This window comes from Pholcus phalangioides, unplaced genomic scaffold (genome assembly GCF_987345545.1).
Source record: "Pholcus phalangioides strain wild (caught in Gottingen) unplaced genomic scaffold, Ppha-v1.0 ptg000024l_1, whole genome shotgun sequence".
Taxonomy (NCBI): Eukaryota; Metazoa; Arthropoda; class Arachnida; order Araneae; family Pholcidae; genus Pholcus; species Pholcus phalangioides.
The window spans coordinates 8,033,408-8,059,840 of NW_028301616.1; the positions used below are offsets into that span (position 1 = coordinate 8,033,408).

The 26,433-nt window shown below is 37.4% G+C and overlaps 1 protein-coding gene across 1 annotated transcript; it reads right to left on the reverse strand.

The window, feature by feature from the left end:
• Nucleotides 1-4,184: 4,184 nt before the first annotated feature.
• On the reverse strand, nt 4,185-10,555 carry LOC149068677 (adult-specific rigid cuticular protein 15.5-like). Its single transcript, XM_089250653.1, has 3 exons — nt 10,504-10,555; nt 6,307-6,411; nt 4,185-4,661 (listed from the first exon to the last, which is right to left on the reverse strand). Exons 1-3 carry the CDS (start codon nt 10,513-10,515, stop codon nt 4,194-4,196), a joined length of 585 nt encoding a protein of 194 aa, XP_089106779.1. The 5' UTR covers nt 10,516-10,555; the 3' UTR covers nt 4,185-4,193.
• Between the last annotated feature and the right edge of the window lie 15,878 nt (nt 10,556-26,433).

Here is a 26,433-nt window from a genome sequence, read left to right on the forward strand (position 1 = left end):
CCCCTTCAACATGCCAGCTTCTTTTTCATCTTTCTTGCCCACAAGTCTTTTTCATATTTTTTTCGAAATCCCAGGCTGCGGTCTCCGGCCCTTATGTGCCACTGAGCCCACGTGCAATTTTTCTCCCTAGTCATTCGATTCAGTCACCCATTTTTGTCAAATGGCTTGTATGTTGCATTGAGTTGATGGCTGTCTTCATGGGGAGAACGACGCGAGTGATTCGATACTTGCGAGTACGGGGCAAGGGGAGCCATCACTATAAATCTTTGCTAACTTTTCCGACACAACTCTGCCTCTTTTCAGGTAACGGAAGTAAGGTGCTTTGCATCAGTCCGGGTGGAGCGGTTCTATCTATCTATCTACAAACAGTACGGTGGAAGGAATGAAAGAAGCGAGATGACTCGCTCCGATGGATATATATATATATATATATATATTATTTCACAATAAGATTCTCATTTCTTTTTCTTTTTGTATCCTGTGTATATAATATGGCAAGTGTAAGATAACAGATGAGATGGCATGGGGGGGGGGGGTGCTCAATTGCTTTTAAAACATACCTCCATCCTAATATGTGTACATTCATCCGTCTTAACTAAACCCAGAAACTTCTCCAACTCCTAATCCCATCTCGTCTGTAATCACCACAAAATTTGTTAATCGTGAGAGTACCCACTTGTCCCGGGAAAATATGTTGTAAAAAAGTTTGTATGTTTTTTTTTTTTTGACACAAAATAAAGTGTTCCAGACTCTGCCATGAAGCTGGGCTGGAAGAGATCTCGGCAACGGGATAAGTCCAGTTGCAAAGTTCTGGCGTTCATTCATTCAGGTCACTTACTCACTCAGTAGCTCACTCACTCTCTCACTCACTCGCTTATTGACTCAGTAGCTCGCTCGCTCACGGACTGACTCGTTCATTGACTCAGTAACTCACTCGCTAACTGACTCGCATCGAACTGTTGTTCGCAAATTTTTGCAGCAGTGCATTTTCCATCGTTGAATTAGTGGTCATTATATTTTCCGGCGGTGAATTGTTGGTCGGTGAATTTTCCTAGCGGTGAGTTTTCCGGCGGTGAATTTTCCCCCCAGCTAATTAACCCCTCCAGCTAAAGCGAACAAAAATCATAACAATATTTTTGTAAAAAAATTGAAATACGGTAAAACCTCTTCTTTGAGAACACCGGTGGGGACAAAAAATCCGTCCGATGAAGAGGTGTGACCGTTAATCAGGGGTTCGAAATGTATACATACTTCCATTATACAAGGGGGAATTATTATTAGACCGTAAAAGTGGGGTGACCGTTAGAGGGATTTTCACTGTATTGAAATGAAATATATTTATATGCTATTGTAATGAATTTTTGTTAATTTAAAATAATTAAATTTTTCTGCAAGCGAGATTGTATTGACTTTGATGATTTTATTCTACCCTTGTCTCTCCCAATGACTAAAGAATCGCGAGACAAGAACTTGCAGTTTGAGGTTGTTTTCGAATGACTGAAAAAATCGTGCTAAAAAAACTTTCCGAATTCGTGGAAAAATGTTGACAAGTCCATGATGCCAAGGAAGTGAGCAGTGATGTAATAATCGACAATTTCGATTGTTTCGTTAGCCCATTAAATCGCTTTGATATTACGAAATTCTACGCAAAAAACGTCTTTGAGAACAAAATGCCGCGAGACCAATTCCATGACCAGCGTTCTGTCTATTTGTTGATATTAGAACGAAATGATCTAGAAGGCGTTTTAAGGCAGATAAAAAGTGGAAATTTTTTACAATTTTATAACCGCACACAGCCAAAAATTGAAATTATCTTATGAAGTCCGTTATAACGAAAATTTTTCTCTTGATTGGGAACTGTCGTTAGAATGGGCTTTTACTGTAATACAAACATATACTCGAGTGGCTCGAGTCAAGCCTTTGGGGTGTAATGCTGTGTTCGGGTATAGCGTGCGATTTCGCTCCACATAGATCATTTTATGCCATTCCAGATACTTTTTTCATTCGCAAAATAGTTTTAGTAAAATTTATGAACTAAATTATGCATTTAACGGTCAATGTTCCCAATTGGGAACATAGGTTTAATTGATTAGGAAAAAAAATCGTGGTCATTTAAGGATTTGATTGTTTTACCTAAAGATGCGAGAATTCAAAATTTACAAACCAAAAATTTCATTCATTCATTTCAGCATTTATGTAATGAAAGTGTAATTTTTTAAAAGCAATATTTCTTTAAAAGAACAAAATTTAATTAAAAAGAAAAACACCTTTTTTTTTTCTATGGACATGGGCTAGACTAAGAAACATTCAGGATTTTTTAATGAACATTTTTCGGTTGATATCTCTAAACTAAAGCATCAGAAGGGAAAATGTATTATAGGAAAAAATCGATCGAGAAAATAAATTCAAATTTGAATCCAGCGTGTAGAAGGTAAATCCAAGTACTTCAGTAATCTTTGCGATCAATTTTTTGTGATCCAAGTATGAATTGTTAATTTATATGAAAAGTGCTTGAACATAAAACTTATGACATTGGAACTAACGTTTCTGTCTGAATAATATAAGTTATTCTGAAGAATTACACTGTTCAACAAATTTAAACGTGTCTTCCGTATCAGCTTAACAATTAACAAATAGGTGTATTTACCTAATTTTTGGTTGCTGAATTCAGTGAAAAAAACCAGTTTTTCCTATATCTATATCCGTCATAGTTCTCAGATACAAAACAATCACAAAAAATATTAGCTAATGTTGACTAGTTTTAAATAATTTGAAAAACATTCAGAATTTACAGATGTTTTTCTGTTAATTTTAGATGGAGTAGCACTTAAATTAACAACATACAGTATTTTAAAAGTTCAATGTGCATTTCATTTGGAAAAATAGGATGACACTGCTTTTTCTAGTAAGATGCATCATAATAGTAGTTAACCCATTATTGAAGAGCTCTAATGCTCTTGATATATAACGATACTTTATAGTGAAGATATTTTAATGAAAGCGTTCACATTGTTCATCACTAAAAGAACCTAAATTTTTCGGAAAAAAAATCAGTGTAAAAGTAAATTTTTATTGACATTTTCTATCCCGTGTTCTTGTTGTCCAACAAAAATCACTCAATATGGAAACACACTTATCTTTTTTATTGCTAAGAAACCGTAGACAATCATTTTGAAAGAGCACCAAGCAGATAATAAGTGATTTCCCAGCTTGGAATCAAAAGTTGGATCTTTCAACAGTTTTCTGATTAGAGACCAACAAATATGCCCTCTTTTACTTTCCTCTCAATCAATTTAGAAACATTTCTTCCAAATGTTCAAAAGCCAGACCTCTGTTCTTTTCTTCTCTCATCAACCCATTTGTGTCAGTACCCTAAACACATTGAATTTTGCATTTTAAAATACATAAAAAACGGTCACTATAATCTGAAACTTGAAATCCTTGTCCCAGAGGGTTCCATTGTTTCAACGTAGAACTAAAAATTTCAGCTTCCTGTTTGGAAATCGCGGACCATACGATTCTATTCTATTAATTCTGCTTTTAATTCCTTCTGTTCCGTGGGTTGAGGTAATGCATCATAATCAGGTTTGTACTTTCCTGAACGTCGTACATCTTCTGATTCACTTCCTTCTAACATTTAAAATTCAATGTCATTAAATTATAGTTCTATTGTGCAATATAATGTGCAATTTCAAAGAGTTTAGGATAGTCAGGGATTTAATTTCATAAATGTATTTCGTCATTATAAGGAGTATAAATAACACAAGAACCTCACAAAATATTTAAAAAAAACCGAAGTTACAAAAGACCTTAATGTCTCAGCTCATTACCGGCTAGATTTGGATTCTACACCTAAAATCCATAAGCATTAATGCATCACATGTCAGATGCAATATGGCTGGTGACTAATGTTATCAAGCAAGTTTTGTTACGTATTGTTTTCATATTTTTCTTAACACCACCCAACTACTACAGTTATCATATATGCACCTGTTTTCGTAACTGAAGAGTAAAACTATTTCTCTTATTTTTTGTCCAGTCTCACTTTCGTAATTAATACTTTTTTTTTTCAAATATTTTTGGTAGAAAAAATTTCCCAAGCCCAATTGAAAAAGAAACGAGCAATTTTGGAAATTATGAGAGTTCACAAACTATAATTGATTAATAAATAGTGTCTTTATTTACAGATTTATTTACAAGAGACCAGCATGAAGGAGTCCAGCTCCATGTCCCAAACCAAGACCAAGGTGTCCGACTCCGTGACCCAAACCAAGGTGTCCAACACCCAAAGGAGCAACAGCAAGAGGGGCTGCGTGGTTGATGATTGATGAAGTGTGGATCGGTGCTCCGTAGTGACCCAAAGCTACCGGTGCAGCAATAGCAGCGTGGGCGAGATCGACAGGTGCCATTGGTGCAGCGTATGGTGAGTTGATGTGAGCGGCAGCTGGGGCTGAGGCAGCGGTTCCTCGTTCGTTGGTGGAAACGGATGTACGGAAACCGTGAGCGTCAGCAACATAGTCGACCCTGCGAGCCCTACCGTCGATGTCGGTCAAGGTGTAGGATCCCTTCTTGTTTCCGTGGGCATCTCCAACTTCAGATCGGCTGTTGGTGGCTCCTTTGCCGTCAGCGATTCCGTAGTTGAAGGCGTAGTTTCCCATACCCTATTTAAAATGTGCAATGAAAGGAAAATTATTTTTGCGCACGGTCTAGTAAAACTGACTAGCATATAAACATAATTAATAAATATTTATGAATTGAGTAATGTAAAGCAGAAAAACAAAAGATTAACTGAAGATTTAACGAATTCAATACTGAATTCTTGTGAAAATGAAACACTGGCTTTAAAATACAATAGGATATAGATTCCAATTTTTCATATTTCCATAGTTGAAAAAATTAAAGCAAGCCGAATTAGATGCAGTAATGTTGTTTTATTCAGAGAATCCTGATTTGAAAGAATTCATTAGTCTTTAAAAGCTTTTATGCTTAATTTTGAAAGATATGCTTCAGATTAATTTAAATAATGAAATATTGTGAGATAAACTCTCAAAAAGTTCTTTTTAGGGCCGTATTTACCGACATGGTTTAAACTGTAGTCACAATTTTTGGATAAGAGATCAACATAGATTGGTTAAAACCCTGAATTTAACCAATATCCGTGTCGATCTCGTATCAAAAAATTGTGACTATAGTTTAAAGCATAGTTTCCCAACCTTTTTTTATCCCATCGTCCCTTCTTCAGAAATTTTTTTCTCCCATCGCCCCCCCCCCCAACGCAATCTAACCCATAGGATCCTATGTTATACCCGTAGCTTCTGCCGCCTCTGGAATTTTCCATCGCTCCCAAGGGGGCGTTAACGCCCATTTTGGAAATCACTGGTTTATACCATGTCGGTGAATACCGCCCTTAATGTCACAATCAACTGGATGTCAATTTCCCGGTTTTTGATTAATGCGATGAAGGACATCGTATACAACAATTTTATAACGGTTTGACATTCACACTAACCCTTTCCGCTGCATAATCATTTTCACACTGATTCACATTATAAATGACACAGTAGAAATCTATAAACGTCCTAAATTGTAAATTGTTTTCCATGAAGTTGAATTTCTTTTGATTTCTGCAGGGGTGAAAAGTAGAGGGGGGAAACACACTTTTTTCCATTGAGAAATTAGCGTTACAAAATATCTGAGCTTATAATTGACGAAATAAGAGGCTTTGAGGGGACCGTGATGTCTCGCATCCTCTGTAAGATGGTGAATTTGTTTTACAGATTGTTCAAAAATGGGCCTATTGCAACTCATCTTCTGCTTAGGAACACCATGTCCTCAAAAAATTTGTTTCTTAAGTATCGTCGAATTACGAGCACTGTGCTGCTCACCGGATTAACCAATCCATACTCTCGATGCTTGTGTCTGATGTTTTTCTAAAGCAGTAATTCCCAACGTGAGCGTTAACGCCCCCTTGGGGGCGATGGAAAGTTCCAGCGGGGAGGTAAAAGCTACGGGTATAACATAGGATCCCATGGGCTAGATTGCGTTGGGGGCGATGGGAGAAAACATTTCTGAAGAAGGGGAGATGGGACAAAAAATGTTGGGAAACTATGTTCTAAAGAGTTAAATGTGTGTGTGTCTGTGTAAACCAATCGGACATTTAATCCAAGTAGCAACCAAGAGTTAGAATAATTTGTGAAAGTGTTAGAGTTGCTTTTCTTCCGATGATGGACGTAGACCAAGTTCGTGTGACTCAAAGACTTCTGTCTTTGATAATAAAATAATCGTATACAGTGTACTCGTACTTACGTCTTGGTGGCGTGTGCTGACGCTGTTTCCCGTGCCGATCAGAGCAGCTCCATGAAGGATGGCATTAGCGTGCACTGCTGCGAGGGCAGAGAAAAGGACGAAAATCTGTGATATAAATGGAAAAAAAAACCCAAATCAGTGAAAGTCTCATGTGTGGATAATATTTCATTTTATTCCAGTATTATTTTTATACAGAACAAAAATTTTTTTTTAATCAGAGTGGGCCAAAAGTATATTTGAAAAAGTGATGTCAACCATATGATAGTGTGGGCTGTTAGTCATAATTAAATTTGTTTTGAATAGTATAGAACCGAGTATTTGTTTTGAATATTAAAAATAATTAAAATTTTCTCGAATAGATAATACTGCACCACAAAACATGCAATTAACAACAGAAAAATGTGTGGCAGCTGCCACTACTCTCTCTGCATTCTTATGTGCGCGCGGCTTGCAGTTTGGGCCATATCCAAACGTTTCCATTATTGCGATATAGTCCCGATAACACCTCAATTATTCAATGATAAGCAAATGCAAACAGTGTAGCGTCATCTATGAGTAAAAATTCCAACTTTAAAAAAATTTGTGGGGGGGGGGTCTCCATTATGAAAATCTCACTGCATATTTTCGCTCGTAAATATCAATTTAATGATAGTAAATAGTTTTCAAAACGTTGCGTAAACTTCTGTCCGACTTTAAAAAATTAAAACTATTAATAAAAAAATTTCTCATTATATAATTTATTCACTATTACCTCATATATAGTCTTTCAATTTCCGTTTATCTTGACCTTTAAGATACACGACTCATTCCCAGGCGTGTAACCGCACGAATGAACCAATGTTCCAGCTTGGGCCCAATGATACACGATATTTTCATGGATGATTATCCTATGGTACCAAAGGGCATCTTGGGTTTAATTATATACGCTAACGATATTACATTAATTTCAACCGACAGGAAGTCCTTGAAGGCGCTAAGTAATATTACAGGAGCTGATCACAAATGTCGAAAGATATAGAATGTATACTGTAATACCAAGTTGAATGTGAACAAATGAGTGATGAAATGACTCACAAACCGAGATATCCCATCAAACACGAAGATCATCATAGAGCGACAATATATCGGGCCATCGACTCAAACTAAGTGTACCTGCGAAAGTTTTTTAACAACTGGCTGTTGCGAAGATATATTTTGGAAAGAGAAAAAATTCAACTTCTCCTGTGGGGAATCGAACGCTCAGACTACAGAGTCACCGAATCTCTCAATCTTTCCTTGGAGCTCGTGTACACTGAAAGGGACCGTACATGGGTGGCCGGACCAGACTCAGGCCAAGCTCACAACTGCTGACGCTGCCACCAGATGGCGACTTATATAAGGATGACGTCACTCTCCGCTACCATACGAAGGTTTTTTAACAACTGGCTGTTGCGAAGATATACAGTATTTTGGAAAGAGAGAAAATTCAACTGAAATTTTTTCGCCTCACTGATCTGCACCAAGATTTGAAGGCGTCGTCCATGTATTCTCACATCAAGGAACTATCTCGAAACTATTTCGAAAAATAAAGAAAGGTCATGTCACATACATCTGATAGAGATCTCCAATTATGATGCTCGCGAGTTTCTGAAACACCTAAGGCCTAAAAACATCCTCCCAAAATATATATCCGAATTTTGAAAAATGTGTGCGGTTGTGCATACATGTATATATATTTTTGTAAATATTCGAACATTCAATAATTCATCTTTTAAGGGCACAGTCTCATGAACGAAGACATGAAATGTGTGACGAACTGGTGGATAAGACAATTTTTCGCAACAAAATGTTATTTTCTATTCAATTCCCCCCCCCCCCACTTCAAATATTATTATTTTATGCCAGTGTAATATTGTGCTACTCCAAGATGAAGGAGAATGGGGCTCTTTTGAGCTCTGCGCTATGTATAACGTTCAATGGTCACTGTCATAATTATCAGTCAATTCCCCGTAAATAATTGCTAGTCATGGAATGGCTCTTCTTAAATAACAATTCTTACCTTAGACTACGGGCTTTCAATCGTTTTCATCTGCGACCCTTCCCTAAAAAGCGTTTATCCTTGACTCCCCCAAAGCAATGTAACAAAGAATCATCCTGAAGAATCTTTGACAGAGGTGCCACGGCACATAGTTTAAAAACATCTACAACTGACTTGATGTACAGTGCATCGCAAAAGTTTAGGCACTTATGAAATTCACTCGTAAATTAAAAATAAGACGAATTATTGAATAATAAATATTATCAGGTATTTTTCTCAATCTCTAAAAATATTATTCGAACATCTGAATACCAAAAACAGTGATGTAGTTCGTAATAAATATTAGTTTTTGCAAAAAGAGTGAAATTCGTGTTTCGAGTTTAGACACAATAAAGAATTTTCGCGATTGGTCGTCGAAATATGAAAATTCGCTACCAATGACGTCACCGCTGTTCGGCATTTAGGTTCTCTTCGCGATAGTATCAGTTGTTTGAGATGTTGCGAGCTACAACGCACAGTTCTCAAAAGTAAAAAGAATATGGAAGCTGAAATGGGAAGCGTAGACTGTTTCGGAAATTTCAGTTCTCTCTCACCACGTTTTAAAATGTCTATCTGCCGAGTATTATCTGGCGGTGGTATGTGTGTGTGTGTGTGTGTATATATATATATATATATATATATATATATATATATATATATATGTAAATGGATACGATTCGTACACGTATACGAGAAACAGATATGGTAGTATTTCGAAAAATTATAAGATAACCAGCTTTTTTGTGCATGGGTTTCAACTTGAGCACAAAACAAAAAGATCAACAGTGAGCTCGCAAGTATTTGCCATAAGGATCCAAATGGTATTCAGTTATTTTCAGAGATGAAAAGAAGTGTGTGTAACCTGGATGGGTCAGATAGATGAGGGTAATAATTTCACGATTTGCGCACAAAAACCAGTAATTGCAGTTATAGACAAAGTTTACTGATGGTTTCGGCTGCATTCTTCTGCAATGGCAGGTATCAACAGTCTCCGTTATAGGTCGCCAAAACGCTCAGCGTTACACAGACACACCAGAACATGATCTATTACTATCTGGTGAACCTGTAACTGGTCTCTAGTGGGAGTTTCAATAAGATAATAGACATTTCATAGTCATACGCATATCGTGCAAGAGTCTGGCAATGTGCAAAATATTGAAGTTGTCTCATCTAGGCAGCATGTGGCCCGGATCTCAAGCTTATTTAGAATCTTTAGGGCATTTTATCGAGAAGTTCATGAAAATAATCGATAGTATTCGTCTATAAAAGATCTTTTAGCGTCCATTGAGAGTTATTGTCATAATTTTATTTTCAACCGCAAATAATGAAAGACTTAATTTCTTCGATGGAAACTAGTATTAACTAACTCACTTATAAAGGAAAAAGGACATTCGACAGCCCTAGATTTTTAATAATTTCTATTGCTAAAAATTTGACTTTGTCTAAACTTTTTCGTCGATTGTTTTTGTTTATTTTGTTTATAAATTGTATAGTCTAATTTTATTATTTTGAAAATAAAGCATATATTCACCCTTATAAATGGTAATTAATTTGTGATTTTGAAATAAGTAGTTTTCAGATACTGTGCGATCTCAACTAGTGTCTAAACTTTTATAGTGCGCTGTATATGTTGAGGTGCATCTCTAAGAATAAACTAAGACGAAGACCAGAACTTAATGCTCGTTTCTTCGCACCAAGTACCAGCGGCAGTTCTGGCACAAGGATGGTTATTAGTGTGCCGCAGTGGTTCTCAACCTGGAGCCACATAGCTCCTTTTGAAACACAAGGAGGGGAAAAAACAATAATTGGGATCTCTATCATAGGATCTAAATGACCGCCAATCGTGTATGTGCATTAAAATCCTACCGATTACACGAAGGTCCCTGGATTTAGGTTTTGTGTTTTTTTGGATAGCTTATAACTCAAAACTAACATCTAGGGGCCTTCCAAAATAATTGCTGGGGGGCCACTAGAAAGTACGAACTGTAAAATATTAATGAAGTAACAAAAATACCCCTGGTAATAATGAAGTAACGAAAATATCGCATGGCAAGTCGAAATACCACGCGGCAAAAATTAACCTTAGACTCACTGAAAAATTGCACAAAAAAGTAGAAAATATTACATGAAATTAAACTTACCTTAGCGATCATTTTCAATGTTTTTTGCTGTGTTTTCTTACAATGGAATGCTACCAGATCATCCAGCAGCGATTTATATATCATCTCCGAATCCGCATCGTCCTTAAATTACGTAATAACAAGGACAACGACATTACAGCTTCGAGTAAGAAAAATATGTATCCATCTTTGTCTTTACGATAGAAACTAGTAAATGGGTATTTCTCAATGCCGTTCGTTGGTGAACAGAATGCGTGGCTCCACCCTTAACAGTAATCTTTCCGACGCTAACTAATTACGGATGCTTGCTATGCCTCAAGAATAGCGTTTTCCACGCGCTATCAAAATAATGGTCTTGAATTATTTTTCTCATTTTGATAGGATGAAGGCAGGAAATTCAGGTGATTTTTTCTTGTCTGTAAAAATAGCTCAAGGTGTTTATCCCTTCAATTCTAGAATTATCGAGAGATCGTTCTGAACGATATTGGAATTTTCAATGCAAAACTACAGCAATATTTTTCAAAATTTAGAAAAAGCGTGACTTATCCTAATTCCTCGAAAGGAATATTTTTACTCGAAAATTAGAATTTTGTTATCCATTGAACTCAAAGTGAAGTAAACTTTTTGTACAGAGTTATAAAATTTTCCCAATTAAATAAAAATTACTTAACGAAAAATCAAAATGGAACTACAAATAGATATAATCGACTTTATCAAGTGCCAAAACCAAATAAAACATTATATAAAAAGAGCTTTTCCTTTGCATCTAAGATATTAGACATTTTTCCCACTGAAAATCAATTTAATAATAATAAAAACATAAATCATGTGATTTTTGACTTCGTCAGACGCATAGATTGCGAAACCATTTAGATGAATGTATTGAAAGAGTATATAAAAACAATATTGAATTGAGTAAAAGTGAAGAGTATGATAATAAAAACGAGAAATGTTGTACGATAATTATAATGGGGCTACAAAGTGTTTGCAATATGTGTGCATCTATTTTTTTTGTGTATTATGTGTCTGCGTGAAACATGTCTAGATTTGTGTACTGCATGCTTGTATTCGTTAACACATGTTTGTATTCGTGTAACACACGTCTGAATTTGTGTATTATATGTTTGTATTTGTGAAATAGAAAAAAAAGTAATATGAGTTCACTTTACTTCAAATGGTCAATGTTGAGTTTGGCCATCAACTTCAGTGAATCCTAAGACATTATCTTCGACTGGCTCTCATGGAATATGCTTGTACTGACAGCTCTTAACTCCCTTAAAGGTCCGAAATGGAAAGAAGAAAAATTAATGCAACTTCAATTACAGAAATCTTTGAATAAAAATTGAAAAAAAAAAAAAACTGTAAACGTTGCATGTGAAGGGGGAAAAATATATATATAATGAAGTCTTTACATAATTGGAAAAAATTTGAGTGAGAGAAGTATATTTGCCAGTCCTTCATAAGACCTTCCTCTTCAACATGATTTCAGTAGTATACACAAACAGTATGTTTTGTGTATTACATGTTGGTATTTGTGAAGTAAACAAAACAAAAACGTTCTCTTCACTCTGAATTCCCGAGCGATCATTTAGTGAACGCAATTAATTGACAGGCTACTTAAATAAGTAAAAAATTAATTTATATTTGTAAGAAGTTTGCGAAAATATATAATAAAAATAATTCCATCTTACATTTTATAAATTAATAAAAATTAATTAACATAAAAAGTGCGTCTTGAACAAAAAATACTCATCATAACGTGGTTTTTATTATTAAGAAATATTAAAAAAAATTCAAAATTCCACTCAGAGATGGCGCTTTACCGAGAACAATAAATTCGCCATCACAAAATGGGACACACTACAGGGTATTTAATTAATTCCTACTACGATTTGCGTTACACATGAAACTACTACACGTTTCAATGCGAGCACCCTTCCTTCCGTTTTGGTGTGGTTCGTACTAGACATTATTACAGGCCATAAAATGATTGTTCATTTCAATCAATAACGTGAAAACACACAGAACTGAGAAAAAATTGGCAAAATCTCATGGTTTTTTTCGTTCGGCAGTTTTCAAACATAAAATGTGAAATCTCTTGATTGATCCTCCAGGATTGTGGGAGGGGTTCGGGCCATAGGCTCGGAACCTGGATTCGGGTCGCTTGAGTTCTCCTCACTGATTCATGAACATTGGTCCATTCAAGTATAATTATTTATTATATTTACTAATATTAATCAAAAAATTTTCAGAATTGGTTGAAAAAATGATTTCACAATACCCCGAAATTCACAATGAAAAAAATGGTATGAGTATAAATAAATGTCTACAATATTTTGTTAAAATTGAGGCCCATTGCCAGATCCGTTACGACACCATTGGACCGGTTTGCGGTAGTGTGCGCATCACGATGGACTCTCAACTCCATTGGTGGCACAGTGGTGGTCGGCTGAACGCATATACCTAGAACACGCATTCCGGCGTGTAATAATTTGTTAGAAATTTCGTAGGGGGATGAGTCCGAGGTGCATGTACGGTAAAGTAGTAGTACGTGTGCGGCACTACTGAACATTACATCAAATCCTTGTGTATGTGTGTGAGTCTGGATAACATCTCCAATTCAAAATATCGGAGTATGACTTGGTGGCCCTCAGACTCCATGAAAAATTTTATTTTGTCCCCAATGTCTGAAAGGTTGAAACCCCTTGAACCTTCACACGTACATCGGGGTGCCGTAGATGAGACTTTAACAGCTCATACTCCGCCCCTTCCATCATTGCTCTGCCAATTAAATGCAGTAGTGCATTGAAGCTATGTTTGGTATAAGATAATAGGGAAGTTAACAATTCAAGTCATCTCACACCTTCTCTAAGATGGCGAAAAATTTAGAAATGTGGCTAGAAGTGCATCTTTACTCCGGGAATTAACAGCCACCTCCACAGGAAATAACGGATAACATACATTTATATTGATGCTAAATTTGAATAAATGTTAATAAAGTCACCATACACGATGGGTAATGTTGGAGATGCAACATGCTAATAGTAATGTAATTAATGCTGTAAGAATATTATAATGCAGATTAAAAATTATAATGGCGAATAACACTCAACATGAGATTAAATATGAAATACAATATGTGTAAGTCACAAAGTACTGTATTTACGACTACTTAGGCAGTTTATCAATACTGATAGCACCAGAAGGGAAATATTAGCCATACAACACAAATACATGTCAGAGACATCTCGAGAAAAATTTTTACGCTTTCTAAGTCTAAAAGTATCAGTGCCATTATAATTGGGGATTTCACGAAGATGCTCTCATAGTCAGAGTTGTGAAGAGAATCAAAGTAGTTTCTGGAGAGCCTTTTCGAAAAACCCGTGATTGTTTCAATCTTAGTATCTCTGCGTATAAGCCTGTCTGGTTAATCAGAGGGACCTGGTAAAACACACTTTGGAGTGTTACGTTTTGGAAACATTCAAGAGCAACAGTATTAGGATTTGTAGCATACATCCAGGCAGAGCTGCGTAAATGCAAGACGTATGATCAATTTATATAAAATGAGTTGTTGTTGATAGAAAGGGCCGTATTACGTCTGCAAATTGGGCGCGGTAGCCCAGGTCGATAAGATATTCGTTCAAAGTACTAAAGGATCTTTAGAGGTGTTGCGAGGTCGATACCCGATTCGTCCTTGTCACATACTTTCCTGACACAGGGGTACAACAGAAACGGCGACATGACCACAGGAAAAGGTTGCTACAGCAGGGAGCCCCACACCGAGGGGTTAGCGCACCAACCTCTCAGTGAGTATAAAAAAAAAAGGCTGCAGTTCGGAATCAGCAACAAATTGTAAGTCCCGGTATTATACCGGGACCTACAATTTGTTGCTGATTAATGTAGCCTTAGCCTTAGTGCGCAGAAATTGACCGTGGTGCGACAAAAATGATCTAACGCCTGCAAATTTTGCTCTGGCTTGTTCGGCTTTTTTTTAATAACTTCAGTACAGTGATGGGCGAACGAAAGACGTTTATCGAAAATTACACCAAGGTATTTATGTGTATCATATGGATGAGTAATGTTTTCTCGCACATCTATGAATGCATTTGAGGAAGCTCAATTTTTCCAGTCACCCGCATGAAAACAATTTTTTCCCAGCATTCAATTGGGCCCGACTTCGAAGACACCACTCTTCAACTTTTTGGACCATGACTTGAAGATTTTTGATGACTTTCCTTGACTTTTTATCTGTACAAATTATGGCACTATCTTCGGCATAAGTAGTGTTAATTCCTTTTGATGCCACTGGGAAATCGTGCATGTACATATTATGAAGTAGAGGGCCAAGGATACTGCCCTGAGCAATTGTACCAGTTGGGTCTGGGATTGAAAACCCCTGCAATTTTTGAATGACCCCTTGTCTCTTTAATACTAGTATTGCCGCTGTGGTGGTCGAGTAGTCATAGTGACGGACTCTCATCGCGGGGAACCGGGTTCGAACTCCATCGTCACCACAGTGGTGGTCGGCTGAAGTTGGTTTTCTGTGGTTCCCAACTTCGAGCCGATCTCCCCGTTAAAAAGTCTCGCCACAGAGAGCAACAGTCCTACAAACAGTACAAATATTTAGTCACTACACATCACTCACTTCACTTCTGAGATATAGATGGCAGCACTGAAAAATCATACACAACACTAGATACGCACTCAGACTGTTAGGTACACGCACTTACACTTCCGGCACAACTCACTAGGTAGTAAATTTCCCATGGCGATAGACCTGAGTTGTGCTCGGCTTGGAAAAAAAAAATACTAGTATTACCAAGCGGTCATTGTGACAGCTATTGGAACTCTCAACGCCAATTAGAACTGTTTTTTTAAAATTTGGAAATTTCCCTCCGTTAATTTTCTTAATTTGTAATATAATACATATTTCCATGCGAAAATTTGAATTTGGTCATGCATTGGGTTATATTTTTTCCCCCATTTGCAATTACCAACCAGTCATTTTACGACTACGGTTGCACGTCTAACAGAACATGCTCCATAAAAATGCATTAACGTCCTAAGAAAACGGAATATGAACTAAAAACTGAAAAAAAACTCAAAAAGTTTTCTCGTGAAATGCATTTTAGCAAACTTGCGTTAGTTTTGGATTATTCATCAAGAGTTATTAGAAGTTATATATTTGCGCTCTAATTATATCATATATAGGACACTGTATACAGGGAGCAAGCACTGCAAGTGCCAATCGGTCTTTATCTTATCAACCGTCCGTCTGTCACAAAGGTATAGTTTCCGTGTGAAAAATGCTTTCGTAAATTACTTTGCACCAGTGAAAATACAGTGTGTACCAAAATAATGAAATATAAATTTTCATACGCCCCCCTCCCAACCCTTGTTCTCTAACTTCGAATAAGAAAGTTGTTGCTCTGTCTCTCCTGAGGTACAAAAAGAAGTTCAAAGAGCAATATTTGCTGACTACCAGCTTTGAGTTCAAATACCTCAGGAAATATTGCATTTAGAAAGTTGTATTTTTTTTCTGTTGGCCTCAGGAGAAACAGGGCACTATCTTTCTAATTTGAAGTCAGAGGACAAGGGGAGCGTTTGGAAATTTAGATTTTGTTTTACTTTGGGACACACGGTATTCCTATTCTTAAAACTGGTCCAGGGTAGTCTTTGAACGCCTTTTGAGCATTTTTTAAATTATAATCACACCTCTACGACGGATGGGTGATGAACTATGGATACTTTAATTTCGTATTTACGAAAGAACCGCGATAAATGGGAAATTTACGAAATGAATGCGAAATCTGCCAATTTTGATGAATAAATACTAAAATTTGATTTTTACTACTTTTTAGCGAAATCTAGGTAATTTACACTTTTTCAGGCGGGAAAGTCATAATTTTGATCGGTACTTGTGAACGTGCTTGAAAGGGAGACCACAAGCCAAGCGTCACTTCTTTCCCCTCTTACATTGTGTTAGATGTGAAAACAGTCGAGTTCGGTTATAACATAGCCTCTAGGTGATTCGCGAGAAGTGTTTACTATAATCGACGTGTACGCTATAAGCGAGGCGTTGAAATTAGCTTGCGTAGCAATATCATATATATATATACAGTATATGCACTATTGAGACTATCTTGGACAAAATAAGCCTATGCAGCACATAATTGGAATATAATATAGCAATAAATACAGTTTTTGATTGATACTTAAAAGTTTTGGAAATTTACTAGGAAACGCAAGATACACAACAACATGCAGACATTTTTGAAAACGTTAATGATTTTTTTGAGTATATACTAACGGATTTTCAATTTGAAGTTGACAGTATTGTACTACAATTTAAAAATTCAGAAGAAATAATCCCACTGATGTTTATGAATTTTATATCACCAATCACTTATACACTTGAATTAGCAGAGCTTTTCTACGGTGAGTTGATTTTCAACAATAGTTTTTCATCACCACCAACAATAAAAAGATCACAAGATCACAAAGTAATAAAAACAAATAAAAATTCAATAATTCGAAAAACATAGACGATACAGTTTTCACAGAAGGACAGAATTTTATTAAATGTCAAATACAAATACAAACACAACCCCACAACAGGCAAATTGCCCAACGAGGTGGCTGACTTAAGAACATCATGGATCCCCGAGCCAATTTTTGGAGCCCTACCCACTACTACTACACCACACATGCACCCCCCACCCGCGGAACCCCCAACGAATCGGTACATGCGGGAATGTGCGTGTACGTGTAGTGAAACCGGACGTGAAGTTTTTTGTTTCTCTGTAATGCTTGTTAGGTGTAGTGCTGCCATCTGCCGCCAGTTTTTCTAACTATGAGTGAAGTGTTATGATTGAATGATTTATCGTTGTAGGACTGTTGCTCTCTGTGGCGAGACTTTTTAACGGGGAGATCGGCTCGCATTCGCGCCTTGAAGTTGGGAACCCCAGAAAACCAAGTTCAGCCGACCACCACTGTGGGGTTCGAACCCGGATCCTCGCATCGCGAGTCCGTCACTATAACCACTCGACCACCACAGCGGTCAAAGATTTTATATTACTAAAATAGTTACATGTATCATCTGCAGGTAGCGAAGTCTCATATTTCGAGCCATCTGTTGATGAGAAATATAACTATTCCGGCAATGAAAAGAATTATTCAAAAAAGTTAGGTCTTTTTGTGCGGAAACGTCAAGATATACCCGCATACAATAAGTTGTTTTACGAAAAGTCTGTTTTTGACTATTTTCCCGGGGGTTTTTTGCAGTATGTTATACCCGGATAATTTTCTTGGTTAAGACCTTTCTCTTGATTTGTTATATCCACTGTGTTATACTTTAAGCAGGAGATATGTTATAACAGAAATTAAAAAATATATAGACGTGTGAATAGGCCAAATTTTAAGGATTTCACATCCGTATGTTATATCAGGGTTATGTTAAGATTTCAACTAAGTAATTTAACACTTTCCAGTAATACGACAGGTATTTTAAAATGCGAAATTTTTCATTTCAGCTATGTTTTATGCATGCGATAGCACTTAAGGACACCCTGTATATTTAAAAGTAGTACAAGTTCTAATTTGGCCTTTATCTCATCAACTGTTCGTCGTATAGGTATGGTTTTAATTTAGAAAGATGTTCAAAATGTATCCAGGAATCACTCTGTACCAGTTTTGAGAGTGGAAATACAGTGTGTCATAAAATTAAAAAAAAAAAAAAAATCAAAATTTTTAAACGGTCCCCATTGTTACCTAATTTACAATTTAAAAAAATTGTTTTGCCCTGTCTTTTCTGGGGCCAACAAAAAAAATATCAAATTTCTAAGTGCAATATTTGCTGAGATATTTGACTTCAAAAATTGGAGAAAAGTTGAGAAAGAACAGCATAATTGCTGTTCACTAGTGTACGCATAACGCATTGTCCACTAGTGTATGCTTTTCTTCCCTTTTTTTTTTTCTCTGAGACATGTCTCAGCGAATATTACACTCAGAAACACGGAATTTCTTTTCTTGACCGCAGGTGGAACAGGGCAAGAACTTTCTAATAGGAACTTAGAGGACGGTGAACCATGTAAAAATTAACATTTTCTGTTCTGTGACACACTGTATTCTGACTTTGTAAACCGGTACAGAGTGATTCCGGAACACATTTTCATGCATTTTTGAATTAGTCATACCTCTACGACGATAAGTTGAAGAGAAAAAAAAGGTCGAATTAGGACTAACAACTAGGATTACCAGATTCGAAAGCTGAGAAAGGAAGATACCTGTGCGCTCACTCTTGATAACGTGTTCTCGTCGATTCTCGCAACAGATGGCGCCACTTTCCTATACCAAAAAAGAAACCCCACTTCACCATAATTTCTCTCAATTAAAATAACCGCTTTACGAGTTACGGAAATTTGTATTAAATCCGGTAATTATGTATAATCACCGGTTGTTATGCATAGTTATGGCTATTATGCATAGTTATCAACTATTTTTGTAAGTTTCACATTTACCGGCTGTGTGATTACGTGTACTCCCCCAGATCGTATCGGTAAATATGATATATCGTTAATATTTAAATTTCTGTTGAATTTTAATAAATTATTTTGCTCAATATTCACACTTGCTCTAATTTCAGTCTAGGATCATAGATTCGATCAGTGATGTCACTTATATTCAAAAATGTCGATAAATGTGAAAAAAGCTGATAATATACATGTGTATATACTTTTTTTTATTATCATACCACTTATTTTCATTCGTATTTTAACTTGCATAAGGAACCCTTTTTGCCAAAAATTGGATCCCAAAAATAGGAGAGATCCCTTATATATAGATAGTATTATAGATATATCTTTTTAACTTTTTCTCCAAATTTAAGCCCAAAAAATCCAGGAGCTTCCGTATACACATTAAAATACTATAATTCAGTTTTTATGGAAATATGTGTAGTGTCACCCATCACGTACTGGTGATACTGATAAGTGGTTGAATTTAAATGATATTTTCGCATGATTTTTTTCCATATTTATCATACCTCATCCTTAACAACTTCATTTGGGAATTATGCATAATTACTAATAAAAGTGCCAAATGTAGATGTGCCAAATCAAACTTACCGAAACGATTTTTGTGATTATGCACAATTGAGTTTATTTAATGTTGCTGTTAGGTTTAGTGTAAGCGTTGACACTAAAAAGGGGAACAACCCTTGTTACATATATTACTAATTTTTTAACGGTTTTTACGTTTTTATAAATAATATACAATAAAACCCCTCTTAATGGACACCCCTGAGATGCGGTCACTCCTCTTTTAGGGTTAAACAATAATTTTCCCTTGTATAATAAATGTATGCATTTCAAACCATTACGGATTAACGGTCATCCCTATTTGCGGACGAATTTTTTTGTCCCGCAGTGTCTGCAGAATAGAGGTTTTATTGTATTGTAGCAGACTTGTTTTAGCAATGTATTATTCACCAAGGGTTGAGTAATATCTTCAGCACATTCGTGGACATTTAGCGACATGTTTGGTGACAATCGGCGATGTTATGCAATGATTATGCCAATATCCCGTATATTTCTCCATCAGATATGGTCACCAGAATCATATGGAAAAAATAAAATAAATAAAAAGGAACAATAAAGTATGTGCGATTGCCTCTGGTTATATTTTTCGACGAAAATATTTCTGGAAAACATCACCTTGGTGGTAACGACAACTCACTTATATCAAAAAAAATTTCGACGTCGTTATAACCGAGTTTGACTGATCTTATCCAAGTATTACAGACCATAAAATGGTTTCCCCATTGCAACCATTTGAAAAAGAACTGAAAAAAGTACAAACATCAATATCATCAAAACTCACTGACAACAACAATTCACCGCTGGGAAAATGCACTGACGAACAATTAAATTCACCGACAACAGATCAACACGTGTCAGTGAGCTAGTAAGTGAGTGAGGAATGACCGAGTTAGCGAGTTAGTAAAGGACACAGCATAGTGACAAAGTAACCAGTGTTGGTGAGTGAGCAAACTAGTGAGTGAGTGATCTAGTCAGGGACTTAGTGAATGAGTGAGTGGCAGAGTGAGCGACATAGTGAGCTAGTGATAGAATGAGCGACCCAGCCAGGGAGTAACAGAGTAATTGATTTAGTTAGTGATGAGCGAGTGACTAGGTGATTGAGTGTGTGTAACAGAGTGAACAACCTATTGAGTTGACGATGGAATGAATCACCTAGGATGGTATTCACCGACATGGGATAAATTACAGTCAATTTTTGGATAGGAGATCGGACACGGATTGGTTAAAAACTAGAATTTAACCAATCCCTGTGCCACATTTTTCTTGATACAGTGTCAAGTGTCATCGGCGGAAAATATTCTGAACTATTTAAAAGACATTAACAACAACTCTACGCCATGATAAGTATGTTATTGGAAACCACACACTTTTTCAAGTTAATTTGTTGATCTTTTAAAACTTTTAAAATGTGTCAAGGACTTTTCGCCCACCCTGTATTTTTCTTGAAAATACGTTATTCTGCAACAAAGGCCAGTATATATTACACTATAAATTTTTTCGAAAAGTTATTTTATAAAATTTGAAAAATTCAACCGATAAGATTATCGGTTGCTTTGGCTCGAATGCAACCTATGAACTTTATTGGTTGGATTTTTCAAGTTTTATAAAAGGGATTTTATCAAACTTTTATAGTGTAAGAAAGATAGAACAGGACAGAAACTCTAAAAGCAATTTTAAAAGGTGTCGCCCTCGTCAATCATAATTCCCCCCCAACTTTGATTATCGTGCTCCTCCCATCCTTTCATGTCTATCTCCGCCTATGTTTCCTAACTGGAGAGGTTCGCAAACAGATCATTCGTAAGGCGGGGAATGACCGTGTTTTTAAAAGATCACTCAACTGATTAAAAAAAAAAAATACAACTACTGCTAATACAGTACGCTTAGCAGAAAAAGAAACAATTTATAAGATTATCGAGCTCGTGTTGCCATCTATTGGCAGATATGTGTGGTAATAGTTATTACAAAATGAAATAGATGGCAGCAAAGTTTCGTATCTTATTATTGTAATTATCAATAATAAAAAATAATTTTTTTTAAAGAAAAGATAGCTATTTAAAAAAAAAATCCAATAGATATGGTAAAAAGATAATTTTTAATGTAAAATTTAAAATACTAATTTGTTCTGACCAATACCCGTGGATTCCTTCATTTCTGATGTTATCACAGCACTGTGGGGTAACATCTTTACGTTAAAATTTGTCATTACTGAAGTCGTTCCAAAAATCATTTGCGAATGATTTGCACCGGATCAGCATGTTCCGAGTCTTTAGAAGGCGAGCTTATCTTTGTATCTCGAGGATAATAGCTTTATCCCAGGGCCGCCCTTACCAGATGCGGAGCCGTAAATGCTGAGCACCCCCGAAACGTGGGGCCCGGTGCAACAGCACCTGTCGCATACCCCAAAGGGTGGCTCTGCTTTTTCCGAGATGAACAACATGCCTTTCGTAGCGGACATTCTTGTGTAACATAACTAGCCCGTGTTGTAGAATTCCTAGAAGATGGCTTCATCCACGATGACTATGTAGCATGTTTTGATTCAGGCATACAGACGGCCATCGATAAGGTCAAACATTCACTGCCATTATCATTCTAAGAATATTTCCTTCCGAATTTATACATATGGTTCACGGCTACCTCAAGAACAAAAGTAGACTTTCTTCAAAGAAAGTTCCTGCTATTAATCACTGGAGCCTATTCCACAACACCAAATAGTGCGTTACAAGTATTAAATACCAATCTTCCTCTACATATACTTTTGGAAAACGAAGTAGAGAAAGCATATTTAAGGCTAAAGCGCGAGATTAAAATTAACAATGTAACACATCTTCCTACAGATGTAGAGCATAAACATCCACCATGGACGTATCACCCGGTGAAAGATATTTTGCCGACACAGGTCTTGACTACAGATGTAGAAGAATCAACAAATCGAATCATTTTCACAGACGGTTCAAAGACCGTGGACGGCGTAGGGGCCGCCTACATCAGTATACAGTATTGTTACGAACTTTCGACGATAGATGCCTCGATTTGTTCGATAGAAATATCGATTCAGCAATATCGATGATACCGGTTTCGGTTGTGAGCGAGAAGGTCCGATTGGCGGAGACTGGCAAGGCGTGTAGAGAAAAATCGAGAAAGTCCCGCCCCTCCATACGGTAGCGCCGCCGACTAGGAAACTGTGAAATAGAATTTTGTGGAATGTTCTTTTTCTCGAAGTTTCTATCCGGGTTATAAATACCGTGGCGCTCACAAGATGGAAGACTGAGAGAGGCTAGACAGGCTAAAAGAGACTCGCATAGACAGACTCTATTGCTGAAGTCAGTTGCGTTTAAACTTTGCAAGAAAGTTGTTAGCTCTCTGATTAGCTTGTAAATACGTGTAAAGTGCTGTTCTGTAAATAAATCTGTGTTTGTCCGTCGAACTGCTTCTTGTTTCGCAACATCGAAGTATTGTGGAAAATTATCTGGAACAGTATATACATGGGTGAAGTAACGGACAAATGGAACTGCCGATTGCTCAATAACAACACTGCTTGACCAAAAGTGGGTAAAATGAAAGAAGTCATGCCGAGAGAAATAGTAATGTTCCTCACAGAACACGGTTCATTCGGTGAATATATGCAAAGGTTCAAAATCAGCCAGACCAGTACGTGTAGATGCGGCCATCCGGGAAGCGTATAATTAGGTGCGCCACCGAACGGACGAGAGATCTTGTGGAAACGGAAAATTATTTTACAAAGATCTGCAACGAGGAAACTACAAGTCTTGGGCTGTCTGATAAATAATAAAGAAACTAATTTGATAATAACTGGGAGCAGTGAACAATCCACTAGTGATTCGGAAGTAGAATCTGAAACAGATTCAGGTTCAATATAGAGGGGCGCACTTAGGCACCTAAACCATAATATTTAAGTAATACACCCAGTATAATTTATGAATGTTTTTGTATGTACACTTTCATAATATGATGGTGGTTTTGTGACCTTGAATACTTGTATGAGCTCACGGTGATATTTGTACCCAAGAAGACTACCTTTATAATAATATTGATGTGCATTCCCAATTGTATAAAAGAAGGAAATTTTTGTAATGTAAATAATGTATGTGTGTAATTCAAATGTGAATGCCCAACACACTGTCAACGGAGGTTCTGTTTGATTATTGCCGTCGCAGTGCAGGCTCTGTGTGTGTATATATTGCATATTCTGTAAAAGGAAAGGCAAACAAAACTGCTCAGCACTGTGGACGGAGGCTTTGTTTCTTCGTTTCCCGTCAGTCGAGGCGCTGTATATATATATATTGTATACATTGTGTATATAGACCATTCTCAAATCTCTTCCACTTCAACATGCCAGCTTCTTCTTTCTTTCTTGCCCAAAAGTCTTTTCCACACTTCTTTCGTAATTCCAGGCTACGGTCTCCGGCCCTTCTGTGCCACTGGGCGCACGTGCAATTTTTCTTCCTAGTCAATGGATTCAGTCACCCATTTTTGCCAAATGGCTTGTATGTTGCATTGAGTCGATGACTGTCTTCATGGGGAGAACAACGCGAGTGATTCGATACTTGCGAGTACGGGGCAAGGGGAACCACCACTATAAATGTTTGCTAACTTTTCCGACACAACTCTGCCTCTTTTGAGGTAACGGAAGTAAGGTGCTTTGCATCAGTCCGGGATTGTGAGCGGTTCTATCTATCTATCTATCTTAATATCACCTAAGAGATAATAAGTTTAATTTTAAAGCTCATATTCATGGCGAAGGCGACATACCGAGCCCACAACGAGGGGTTTTCCTTAGACAATATCTTCAGTCTAAGGGGTTTTATCTCGAAGAACCCAAAAAACATCTGTTTCCTAGGTTTTTAAACGGGCAATAACATCGTCCGTGGTTTTCCTGTAGATTATAACACCTAGTAGATATTTCTTGACCTCTCCTCCGGACTCAGCCTAGCTTTCCAACGTCAAGTTTTTCTGTGATAAGTGAGCCACAACATATCGATTTCATATTTTATTAACTGGTTTCAATTGGTATGATTGATACTGACTCTCCGAGTACAGCTTGGGCTGTATATTTTAATCTATTATTGACACACATCTTATACACGTACACTCATACACCTAACTAATTAGCGCCTCTGTAGACACCAACTGTTTGCATACAGAATGTCCTGTGAGTTCTCATTCAGCCTTTATCTCATCAACCGTTCGTCGAAGGTCTACCTGGACTTTTTAAAATTGCTCATACGGGGCCGTACCAATAGAGAGTGACAAGAGAGGAGCCTCCCCCGTTACCTCCAAATAAGTTCCAACTCGGTTGGTCGGACTTTTTCAAATTAGAGAACCTTTGACCTTTGAAGACCGGACACACCCCGCTCTCGGAGAGATAGGGAACCGGCAAACCGAGAAGAGTAGACATGATCCAGGACCCCCGGCCTGGTCATGGTAGAGGGCTCACTATAGCTACCAAGCAGAGAGGAGCACCTGGTCTGGCCACAGGGATACGAAGGGCTCACCCGAGCCACCAAGCTGAGAAGAGTAGACGTGGTCCACGAATTGGCCGAGCCATTACAAACAAAAAAGGGCTCACTAGATCTAAAAAAACATTGGACTCGAAGCCATTTCTTTTTTTTCTTTATTTGCTATTGTGAAGCTTTACTATTTGTAACTATTTGTTGTGTTTCACTGTAGTGTATGTAGCTAATTTTTACATGCATAATAAGAACCCGCCCAGCCCCTCATCCCGGCAATAGCTAAAACTGACAATTGCCGATAAAGCCTGGACGGTGCACGGCATGAAATGGAGATCGGCTCGCAGTTGGATCACTTCCAGAAAAGACTGAATCGATATCTAGGAGTTCGAACCCAGTCATTGAATTGGTTTCTTTTTTGTTCCCGTTGCCATGTAGTTATTTTGTGATATGTAACCTTCATGGTTGATTTGGGTTTATGTGGTCCGAGTGGATAAGTGACGTATGAGTGACCAAGTGAGTGCGTGAGTGACCGTATGAGTCACTAATTGAAGAGGTGAGTAACCGTATGAGTCACCAATTGAAGGGGTGAGTGACAGAATGAGTGAACAAGCCGAACCCCACCGTTGCCACTATGGTGGTCAGCTGAAGTTTCTTTCCTGTGGTCCCCAACTTCGAGGCGCGAATGCGAGCTGATCTCCCCGTTAAAAAGTCTCGCCACAGAGAGCAACAGGCCTACAAAAAAACGATACAATTATTCAATCATTACAATTTACTCATGGTTAGAAAAATTGATGGCAGATGACAGCACTACACATAACATGCATCACGCACAAACAGACTTCGCGTTAGATTCGCAACACGACAGGCACAGTTTCCAGCATGAATCAGTTCTTCTTCGACCACCTGCTGAAATCGCTTCATTGAGAAAGAGCGGCGGGACATGATCTGGTTAGGAGGAAGGAGGCCCAACTCGATCAGTAGTAAATTGCTGTGCGGCGATGTAACCGGAGTTGACTGGGTTATCAAGTAGTAATAGTTGCCATCTTCAAGCTAGGAACACCCTCGTGTCCAACCGGACCCAATACGGTCCATGCTCGAGTGGTATGACCTCTCCGCCATTAATGATGATCGTGAAATTTTGTGGAAGGCTTCTTTTTTTTTCAAACAGAGTACAACTCCGATCTATCGCCAGTTAATGTACTGCCGAGTGAGTTGTATGGGGAGTGTGAGGGCGTGTACGCATCAGTCTGAGCGCGTACCTAGCGTTGTGCCATATTTATCCGTGCTGCCAAGGCGGGAAGGCAAGCCGAAGAGAACGCCCAAGGACATTCCAGCCTTCCCCCTAAGTCAAAGGTGAAATTCTTTGATTTAGGGTGGGGGAA